General features: G+C 38.3%; 1 protein-coding gene across 1 annotated transcript; it reads right to left on the bottom strand.

The window, feature by feature from the left end:
* Positions 1-802: 802 nt before the first annotated feature.
* Positions 803-7,587, bottom strand: chmp5a (charged multivesicular body protein 5a). The gene is made up of 8 exons (XM_049599182.1): positions 7,413-7,587; positions 5,783-5,887; positions 5,631-5,677; positions 4,506-4,599; positions 4,162-4,233; positions 3,495-3,603; positions 3,145-3,260; positions 803-1,258 (listed from the first exon to the last, which is right to left on the bottom strand). Exons 1-8 carry the CDS (start codon positions 7,479-7,481, stop codon positions 1,208-1,210), a joined length of 663 nt encoding a protein of 220 aa, XP_049455139.1. The 5' UTR covers positions 7,482-7,587; the 3' UTR covers positions 803-1,207.
* Positions 7,588-11,857: the final 4,270 nt, after the last annotated feature.

Below are 11,857 nucleotides of genomic sequence, written 5' to 3' on the forward strand. Positions count from 1 at the left end.
CTCAAGTCAGATTTTGGCATTGTGTGAGGTAAAAAAATAAGACAAGGCTCACTAAAATTCATCCTTAAGGGACCTCTAACAGCTATACCAGATTTCACAACAGTCCATCCAATAGATGTTAAGTGTCCAGCAACTTAAGTTAATGCTCTCAGCCAATGAGCAAAACTTAAATTAAACCACATCCTGTTTTTTTGAATGCATTAAAAAATAGATATAATGTGTTAAATAGTGAATTTGAGAGGCAAGCAGATTTTATTACCTGCAGCCACAGCTAGACGTGCAACAATTAGTTGATTAATCAATCAGTTGATCGAAAGAAAATGATTTGACAGCTATTTTGATAACTGATTAATCATTTCACTAATTTTTCAAACAAATAATGTCAAATATTTGCTGGTTCCAGCTTCTTAAATGTGACAATTTGCTGCTTGTCTTTGTCATTTATGAAAGTAAATGAAGAGTCTTTGGGCTTTTGAGTGTTGGTTGGACAGAGGAAGCAAACTAAAGATGTAACTTCGGGGTCTGGGAAATTTTTATGAGCATTTTTCACAATTGTTGTTTGACATTTTATGGACTAAATGATTTGTAGATTTATCGTGAAAATAACTGAAATTAAAATATTTGTTAGTTGCTGCCCTGACCTCAGCCAGGCTGGGTGTTTACCTGTTTCTGGTCTTTATGCTAAGCTAAGCTTCTTCTGGTGGTATCAGCCCACAAGTCACTTTCACCCCTGGCTCACAGTGCCAGTTAATCTGTTCCTGGTTGAACCTTCACAAATAATAATTGACCAAAGAATCCAGGGTTAAGTTAAAACACATTTTATTTTGCATGTTTCAAATCACCTGTAGACAGGCTCAGTGGGAATCATCTCCACTGTTAAGAACTCAAACAAAATGGTAATGACTGAACAACACAGAAAACTTCAATACAATAAGACAAATAAAAATAAACGTGGTCATACTGACACTGTTAAACAAGACTGACGAGGTTAGACGGGAGGACATGAGGGAGAAAATGTTTTTAAAAAATCGTTCAGTAGTGTTACAAGGCCTCATGCTAGCACAGTCGTGGTAACGACACACAACCCAACACCAGGACAGCTTCAAAATTGTAGTGTTCTTGGGTCAAATGTTTTGCATGTATAAATGTTACTCTACATATAAAAGTGGTTTCAGTTGAAGTGCAGTTCTTGTGATCCGGTTCTTGTTTATGAGGCAGGAATCTGTGGCAGGCCAAACTCATCCACCAAAACGCCATCCTGAAATTAGAAAGAAGAACGGTAAGGAAACATTGAAATACATTTAGTGTACATAACTTAAGAGACTGTACCAATAGTATGCTGGATGAATTCAAAGTTTTTTCTGTTGTGCAATCATTTTGGGAAGTTCAAACATCTGAAGTAGGGCTGTGCGATATGAAAAAATCAAATATCCCTGAGTGGATTATGATACAGTGGACCCCTGGACACAGATATACAAAAGGTCCCACCAATTCTCTTACACAGGAGTAACACACACAGACTTTGTGGTGGTTTTGCCTCTGTTTTGTGTCTCCTTGTGGTTTTTTATTGTCACCTTGAGGTCATGTGTGTCTTTTTTAGTCATTTTGTGTCTTTTGGTGGTTGTTTTGCTCCTCTTTTGTAGTTATTTTTCTCTCTTTGTAGTTCCTAGGCATCTTTTTGTGGCCATTTTGAGTCTCCTCCTGGTTGCTACGTGTTAACATGAGTGACCTACTGCAGGTGAAGGCCACAAAGGCCCCTGACACTTTGGGCCCCTGGGCCTGTGCCCAGGAGGCACGTTCAGTAATCCATCCATAGAACTGTGACAATTTTTATGACCAAATACCTCAATGTTTATATTGTGACGATATTGTAGGCTTGACTATTGGTAAAGGCTAATAATAGACTGTAACTACAACAGTCTGATTCAGAGAATAACATCACTTTACTGCAATACAGCCTTTAAAACGAGGAAAAGACAACGCTTACAATATCACGATATCCAAAACCTAAGATGATATCTAGTCCCATATTACAATATCAATATAATATTGATATCTGATCTGAAGTTTTCTGAACACAGACAAATCCTGAATTCAGTATGTGTACTCCAATTCTGCTCATTAGAGACGAATCCACAGCTGCAACACAGCATGACAATAACGTGCAAAATGCCAGGGGAACACCGATACGCATCCACAGACATCATGGAAAGGATAATGTGAATTTGTTCATCTTAAATCTAAGATGCTGGAGCTTCCCAATGTTGCAATGAGTGTTTTCAGGATACGTATAACAAAAAAACTAAAGGATGGAAATAAGATGATGACAAGGGCTCATTACCGTTGGATTACCAATCACAAGTTTCAAGTTTCATTCTGTGAAGTTAAAAAAATTTCTGGCTGCCTGGAATTATGGAGGAAATCTAAAAAAATGATGGTATGGTTTAAGAAATATGTAGACGTGTTGTAATTGTACAGCATGCAAAAACACCAGCATGATTATTTTTTTCACCTCCCTGTAGTTTTCAACACCATAATTCTCCATGCCTTCAGTATAATGTCAGTTAAAAATGTTAGTGACCACTGTTCTCCCCTGCAGGGGTGGAGCCACAATCTGTAAACAGTCAGGGCTCAGCCCAAACCCCCTAGGGTTATGCTCCCCTAGGAAGGTTTTCATTCCCATTTATGGCAGCTATAGGAACTATTTTTTAAGCCATTTGAGATACCAGAATGCCTAAAAAATCTGTGCAACATTTGGAAAAATTGGGATCGCTGCCAAAGAAAAAAATAATCATCCTGCAGCTGCCTTCATTGTTCTGAAACTATGACACAGCAAATGTTGAGGGTGACTCATTTTCACACCTGCCATCTAAAAGGTGTCAGAAACTGTCAGATGTTACTTTTTAAGTTACATAACACAGGTATGCATCACTAATTTTGAAACCTGTTTTTGTTAGGCCAACAGAAGAACATTAATTCAATTACATTACATAAACAAATGAACAACATGGGCATATAACATTATCTGTATCACATTAAAATCCTAAATAGATTCTAGGCTTTTTAGAAAACATAAGGAGCTGTAGTCCCAGAAGCCCCTCTACCCACTACACCTCTGCCTCATAGTGCTCTGAAGACCGTTACCTTGTTTGTCTTGCTGTCACTGGGGATTCCTTCGGGGATAGACGGGGCAGCCGAGGCCTCATCCAGGTAGGAGCTGTCATCATCCAGCAGCAGTTCATCGCCCAGTGCGTCCAGCTCTGAAACCACAGTTACAATGTCACTGTAATACTGTCAACACTTCAGTTACAACATTACCAAGACAAAAAAATGTCTAATTTGACTGATTATTAAAGGGATAGTTTGCCGATTTGTAGACCCACCAACATGGACACAAAGAGAAACCTGCCCCTCTCCATCTCAAACTCAGAGTTGCTCTACAGATGAAGAAATCTGCCCATAAAGTAAATGCAAGACAAACATGTCAGGTATACCTGCTTCAAGATCGTCCTCGTCTATCTCTGGAGTGCCGTAGCTGCGGCTCAGGGCCTCTTGTACCTCATTGGCGTCCTCCATCATGTCCTCCAGCTGGTCCTGTAAATCCTGAAAGTTCAAAGATGTGCGATCACTTGTAACGTCCAGTGTCGCTGACCGAAATTTTTTACTCACAACCAACATTAAGATGCAAATTCAACTGTTTTATTTGCTCAGAGGAATTTACCATTTGGTATACGGCATTCAGAACAAGAAATCATTTGACAGCAGAGGACAATTCTCTCATTAGACCACATTTTAACATATATTAAAGAACATGTCATGTTTTTTTTTTTTTTAATAAAGTCTTGAGTCTTCTAATTATCTAACTTTTGGTTGTTGAAATCAGACAACATTTAAGTGAGAAGGGACTGAGGATCTTGTAAATTCTTTTTCAGTTCTTTATACCGGCAGGACAGCAAAAAAGGGAAATATCTAATGGTGGTGACTGTGAACAGAATGCCCACTCACTGCCATGTGTGTCTTCACATACTTGCAATTCTGCTCATACAAATAGAGATAATTACTTGGTCCTTTCTTCACACTGATGTCTGGTCTAGCCTTGGCCTTCAATATATAATTGCTGAGCGATAACAAGCATAGTTTAGAGGTATGTGAGAAACATACGTCAATCTGATCGAGTTTGACGTCCTTGTAGGCCTTTTTCATTTCCTTTGCACCGATCTTCATGGCATCCACCTGAGAACAGAAAATAAATTCCACAATATATATTCAGGCACTGGTAAAAAGGACTTTATCAGCACTAGAAATATAATCTGTTTTGTGTCTTTTCAGGTACACTTGCTTTCAGACTTCTAGACTCTCAACTACTTCTAGGGAGTATTAAGTTTACTTGTAAAAAAAAAACAAACCAAAATGCATTCACACACACAAAAATCATTTCAAACATATATTAGACAACATGACAAGAATGTTTTATAGTACAACCGATCATGTCGTGTGTCTCTTACTGTTGTCTTGGTGTCCTTTAACGTCTGGATCGTGTAGTTCGCCTGCTCCATGTTAAAAGACTGCTGAGCCAGCTGCTCTCTCTGACCTTCATACCTGCATAAACAAACAGTACAGCTGGTTTCAAAACATTGTATCATGCATATAATCTCAGGATGACATCTGAGTGATAATATATCAGTTAACATTCATTATATATGCCCAAGTATTTTTGATAATGACACCCTAAATTTAGATTTAGATAGGACAGATAGCAGTATGAAGGGGAGGGAGAGGGGGGATGATGGATGGATGTTGGAATTGATCCTACAGCTGCTGCGGCAAGAGCTTAGCCTTTGTTAGTACGACGAGCTACTGGGTGCCCCAATGACACCTTAAATTTGACTGCTCATGAATCTTGACCACATCAGCTGAAAAAAAAAACCTGTAAATACCCTCTGACTGACAAGCTACTTTAATACTGGTTATACTGTATATATCTAGTGTATTCACCCCACTTTCTGTTTATTCCACATTTTGTTTATTATATATTTTCTCTGTATATGATTCTGTAAATTACGCCGCACTTTACTGCATTTATTTTGGATTTAATGGCCCGTCAGATTCTGTGGTGGCAGATGATAAATTCAATAATGTTGACCAAAAATGTAGATTCTACTATCGTAGCTATCAAGCACTATTTTAATGTATTTATGTTGTTATTTTCAGATCCTCATTTTTTATCTATAACATTTTATTATAACTAATGTTTGTAGTGTTTTTTTTTCTTTCTGCTGCTATGTTGAATTCTGTCTGTCTTCAGTCTGTATTCCTATTTTATGTTTGTATTGTATTTTAATGTGTAGGACCCCAGGACGACTAGATGCATGGGTGATGGCTGTGATGGGAATCCTTGAATTAACAATAAACAATATATGACCCTCTCAATACAAGGAGGCATCATTTTTTAACACCAATCGCAATAAAGTACATAACAAAGTATGGTAAGACATTTATGCAATGACAGTGGAACTACAATTTCTTCTTGGGTCGCAGATTTTGGTGTAACAGTGGTGAAACTCTACTTCTCATATCTCTGACTTTCTTCAACATTTCAAAGAGTAAAACATGTACAGTGTCAGACTCACATTCTCTTCTGCTTCAGGACTCTCATCGCCTTCTGTTTCACCATGTTCTGCATTTAAAAAGGCGATAAATAAATCTGCTGTTTGATATATCTGCAAAAAAACAATCTTGCATCCTCCCCAGCTCCTACTGGTCTTTGTGTGTTGTGTGTTACCTTCGAGGGCCCATCTCTCATCTTCTTCATCTGATCCTTGTATTTAACAAGTTCAGCATCTAGTCTGCCAATCTTCTTCTCAATGGACTCTGATCTTGCGTCCACCTGGATGAGGAGAAGATTAGTTACAGGTGTAACTGACTTTCAGCATTGCTTGCAGACCCAACACGGGATCATCCCTATGTTCCCAAGAGTATAGCCTAGTCTGCATTAAGTTTTGAGCGTGTGTCTCTAAATTAAATCCAACACTGTAAGAGATTGATAAGGGTCATTTTCACGGTTCAGGAAAACTAAGGGAGATAAATGTTTCAAATGCAGTTTGAGGCGGTTAAAGGGTATCAATGTCTGCAGTCTCAGTCTCTGTGGACCCCCACCCTTCCTCTCTTCATCCATGTCTCTCTCCCGCACCTTTACTTTTTTGGAACCCCAGTTTTTGTTTCTTGGGGAAAGACATGACAGTGTAAGCATAAGCGGTCACTCACTCGCATCTCGCTGCATTTAGAGACAAATCCTAATGCAGGATTTTGTGCCTTTAATATTAATTTTAGGGCCTTAGATAGATTTATTTTATTTTTTTTTTATACACAAAAGTCAGTCTTTCCACCGATTCAGCCAGTTTTAATTTAGTAATGGCACTAATTAAGACATTCTCAATATTGATTCCCTTCGCACCCTGTCTGAAAACAAACCTTTTCAAGCTGGCATACTCCATCTGATCTAATAGTGACACACACATATTGAGATTTGCACCGATGATGACTTTATGATACTGATTTTATGCCTAGTTTTTTCTGTCGTTACTTAATTTACTTAACACTGAACATCACTGATTTGTTTGATTTTAAGGTTTACGGTTATATTGCTGGTTGTTTTAAACTGTGTCTTGTGAGGTGTTCTTGAGAGCTTCGAAAGGCACATATGAATATAATGAGTTGGTATTATTAATTATTGAAAACAAAACAAAACTTTTCATTCCAGGTTTTCCAAGGGCCCCTCTTTCATTGGAGCCCTGCTTAGTATGTCCCACTTTAACCCCCATTTTGATGCACCTGGGTGTAGGTTTCAAGGAGCATAACATCTGTAGGCTATTAGCTGTAGGTGGATGATTTCAACATACTGACTCAAGAAAACATACGCTGAGCATGTGACCAAAGGCAAAACATTGCTAAGAACATAGCCCCCCTATGAAAGACATAAGACACAAGACACTTCATTGTCATTATAGGCATACAAAGAGATTATGGTTGGCAACTTTCAGTGACCAGCAGCAATAAAATCAGCATAAAAACAAGATAAGATAAAAGCAAGGTAATAAAATGCAATAATTAATAAACAAGTCTGGAACAACATGGTCTCCTTAATGTGTCATATCAATAGCACACTGAGGCCTGTGTGTTATTACTGTGTTAGTTGACGGCTGTGGTTGACGAATATATCTCTCTTTCGCTGTTTAAACCAGCAGGAAATACAGCTAATAGACGACACTTGTGGTGCTGATAGAGAAAGATGTTTAGTCACTGTGGCTTGTTAGCTAGCTGCCTTTCTGTGGCCATGCTAGCTCAGTGTCGGCACCGTTAGGTCACATAATGAAGACACAAACAACAATACACCTGAGCCTAACAGTACTCACATTACCGATACAGTCCGACAGATTCGGAGGAGGCGCCTTCGGCTTTCCGCGTCCGAATATTCTGTTCATTTTCTAAACGTTTAATGAGCCCGTAGCCTTCAGCTTTCCTTTAGAAGACACAAAAAGCATCAAATGCAAAAGGATTTCTTCATTGAAGTCACCCGGAAGCAACGGTTCAGACGCAAACGGCTCTGATTGGCTGGCGTAAACAGTTGTAACCAATGAGGGTTTTCTTAATACACGCCTGACCCCGTGTGGTGAACAGAGGGACTGCAGCTGTGATAAAAACACCTATTGTCCTCATAGACTGGATCAATCATCAGTCTTTGTTACAGCTCCACCCTGCAGATAGGATCAAACTGGGCTTTTCATTATATTTATATTTATTTATCAACTTCTCTGACTCTCTATATGCAAACAGATGTTAACTGGTTATAAAGAATGATGTCTACAGATGCAGATTGCCACCACTTTATAATAAGACACTCAGTTTTCAGTGCTGGAAGGAGTATTCAGGTCCACAAATATATCAGTGTAAAAATACCCCATTACAAGTCCTGCATTCGAAATCATCCTGAAATAAAAGTACAGAGGTATTTTCAACAATAAATACTTCAGATTTCAATATAGTACTCATTATGCAGATGGATTTAAGTATACTGTACATGCCATTATTAGATTATTAATACTGATGCATCAGCATTTTATTGTTTGTACTGCTGGTGGAGGTGGAGCTAGTTTTAACTACTTTATATACTTTTAGGTGTAGGGTTGCAACGGTATGAGATTTTGATGGTACGATAGCATCACAGCAAAGTATTACAGTTTCATGGTATGAAGGTTTATGTTGTTTGTAAGAAGTCTGACAGGTAGTGGAGGAGGAAATGAGATGCACACACTCAGTGTCTCCACCCATTTTCATTTTTTCCCCAATACTCCAGCTAAGCAAATGCACACAGTAAGATAACTGTCAATCTTTATATCACGGTATGCAGATTCATGGTATACCACTGCAGCCATAGTTCAGTGGTTCCCAACCTAAGGATTGGCCCCTCCAAACGGTCACAAGATAAATCTGAGGAGTCATGAGAGGATTAATTAGAAAGGAAAGAAGGAAAAATGAAGTTCTGCTTCAAAATTTTAACATATTTTTTGGACTTTTTACTTGTCTTTGCTTTTTTTCAAATGAATTAATTTACCTTGATTAACAGTTGTTTAAATGAAAATAGATAGATAGATAGATAGATAGATAGATAGATAGTACTTTATTGATCCTAAACTGGGAAATTCTTGTGTTACAGCAGCAAGTAATCAAACAGTATGTGGACATTAGAATATAGAGATATAAAATATATACAAAAAATAAGTAGGACTAAAATTTAAAATATACAAGAGAAATATACAGAAATAAAATAGAAATTTCAAAATTGCAGGAGTAAAAAAGAAGATCAATTATAGCTGCTGCGCAGCGATGGGTTGGGCCCGGGCATTTTTAGGCAATTCTGAGCAACAAGCAGAAGAATTGGAAGTCATTTAGGAATTTAGCAACACAATCTGCCTTTTGCATCAGCTGAGGCTTGAACTCACACCCTCTGAGACTAACAATCAATTTCTATCACACTGAGCTAATTAGTCAGTGACAATTTATGTGTAGCTTCACAAATTGACTAAGCCAGACGTGCAGGTTTCGCAGCCGTCCATGCATGGAAAAGCAGATTTCAAACCACTGTAAAAAAATTCAGTTATCAAAACAAAAATCTGAAAATACACATATTGCATCTAGACAGCATGGAGATGTTGGTAATTTATTTTAACAATGATTGATTTGCTTCATAAGTGAAAAACTGATGTTTAACTAGTTGAGCTATGTGCAAAGTAAGAAGCCTCAGATGGTTTCACACTCAAGTATTGACACTGGATCTTTGTGCAAAGTTTGGCTTATTTTCAAGCATGAGAAGGCAGATTTTCTAGCAGAAAAAAGACTTGAAGATGCTGCACAGTGATCAGTCACGCTCAGGCAATTTTAAGCAATAAGCTGGAGCACAAGAAGATAATTACATTACAATGTGGATTCTGCACCAGTTGAGGCTCAAACCCGCAACCTTTGAAACCTAAGAGAGTCATCTACTGCTCTGAGCTAATTGGCAAGTAGCAACTCAACAGTGGCTTCACAAACTGAGCAAGCCATTCACTGGTGTGTAGGAAAGCAGCCATCCATGCATGGAAAGACAGATTTGAAACCACTGTAAAAAAATTCAGTTATTAAGACAAAAATCTGAAAATATACATATTGCATCTAGACAGCATGGAGATGTTGGTAATTTGTTTGTAACAATGATTGATTTGCTCCATAAGTGAAAAACTGATGTTTAAAATTGCCATTTTTACAATTGTTCACATATTAGATCAAAATTCAAAATGCTGTCAAAAATTCAGTTTTTGAGATAAAATCCTGAAATTTGCCACACATCATCTACCATGACTCTAAAATTTTGTCATTTTTTTCATGAACATTGAAGATTTATTTAGCAAGAATTGCATGTATATGTTTACAGTACCATTTACAGTCAAACATTTTGATGCACTGTAGGCTCTATTTTTGATAAATCAAAAATCTGAGAAACATAGTTTTTGTAGGACAGTCTGAAGATGCGCTGTAGCAAGTTTGGTGTCAAGTGAGCAAAAGTTGTGGGAGGAGATAGGTTTAGTAGGTTTTACAGTTTTTGAAAAAACAGAGTGATGAACTTCATAATTTTTAATAGGTTTAAATGTACAAAAGCTTCTTCAGTATTCTTCAGTATTGGGGCTACAGTTTGATGAAAGTTGTGAAGTTGTAGCAAGTATGGTTGATTTGTTATGAATTTTCAAAGTTTTGAACTTTAGACGCTTGCTGTAGCGCCACCATCAGGACTATTGGCTTGAGTTTACAGCTGAGGATATCTGGCATGAGACTGGACCTTTGTGCAAAGTTTGGTGAGTTTTCACCCATGGGAGGTATGATTTCCTCGGAAGAAGAAGAAGAAGAAGAAGAAGAAGAAGAAGAAGAAGAATACCTAGGATTACAATAGTGTCCTGGGAGCTTAGCTGCCCAGACCCTAAAAACACAGTGAGAAGTGAGGTAGGGTTTGGAAAAAAAAAAAACAAAAAAAGCAAAATAGTTACAAGTGTGCAATTAGTTATGGCCAGCAGTGCAAACAAATGGTTGGAATGTAACTATTAAGCTATAGAGGAGAGACTGTGGAGAGCTGTGAGTGCTGTCTGTCAGACAGAAGTAAGGTAATGATAAAGCGCTATGGCTTGGGAGAGGAATGATTTCCTGTATCTGTCATTGTGAAAGCGAAGCTGTAACAATCTGCTAGAGAAAGAGCTCCGCTGTCTGTCCAGTATGTGGTGAAGAGGGTGGTCAGGATTAGCCATGATGGATAACAGTTTGTTCAGTGTCCTCCTTTCCTCCTCTCCTTCAAATGAGTCCAGTTTGCGGCCAATCACAGAGCAACTATCGATTATTTTGGACAATCTTTTTCAAATGTCTTGATTCAAAAGTGATAAAGACAGTTATTTGATTGTCCAGTTAGTTTCAGATTAGTTCTGGGTTGCCAGGTTGTGAAAAATCTCTCTGGCTGGTGTTTGTCATCCTTCTGCATGACACTTGTGTTGTCCTTCCAGCCTTTAAATATATCAGGAGGACCCTCCAATGGACCATTAGACCACTAGGAGCCAAAAGCTAACTATTAACATCTCATTAGCATTTGTAACTGCAGACATGTTGATTTATTAAAACCCACTGGGTGTGCGTTTGCCAAATGTAAAAGAATCAACATCAGCCAAAGTAACATCTGACAGCCTGGCAACCCTAAGCTGGCTCACATTATTATCAACCAGTTAACAAAATTAAAAGCACATAAAACTAATAGGATGTGTCCATTCTGTTTTTGCCCATCGCTGTTAGAGCATGTGCTTTATGCAGCTGCAGTGAGCGACAGGCTCTCCTCTGAACAATGAAGCCTATTAGAGGCCTATTAGTCAAAACAGCCTGAACCCGGCTGTACGTGAGGCACACAGACCTTGAGAGACAGTCGCAGAATAACTGCAGCAATCTTCGTCATTATGGCTAATAGTTTGATTAATTCACATAGAGACTGATTGATTTTATTTGCCTCTGAAATCCCTGAGAACCCCTGTGCACCATTAGACCTGTCAGCTGCTGTGGAGAGTGCTGCATCTTTTCAAGCCTTTGCCAACTAGGAAAAGCTCCATCCTTTGTGATACTGTTAACATTCACTCTCTTTTAACCCTGATTTTTGTCTCCACCAGCTCCTGAGGGAAATATAAGGCTCTTTCTCTGCTAAATGCACCACTTTGTAAACCAGGTAGTTGCAAACTGTGTCTGTCAGCGGTTGGTGTTGAGCAGGTCATGGCCTGTTGATTTTTTTTTAGAGCTTTTT

This window comes from Epinephelus fuscoguttatus, linkage group LG15 (genome assembly GCF_011397635.1).
Source record: "Epinephelus fuscoguttatus linkage group LG15, E.fuscoguttatus.final_Chr_v1".
NCBI lineage: Eukaryota > Metazoa > Chordata > Actinopteri > Perciformes > Serranidae > Epinephelus > Epinephelus fuscoguttatus.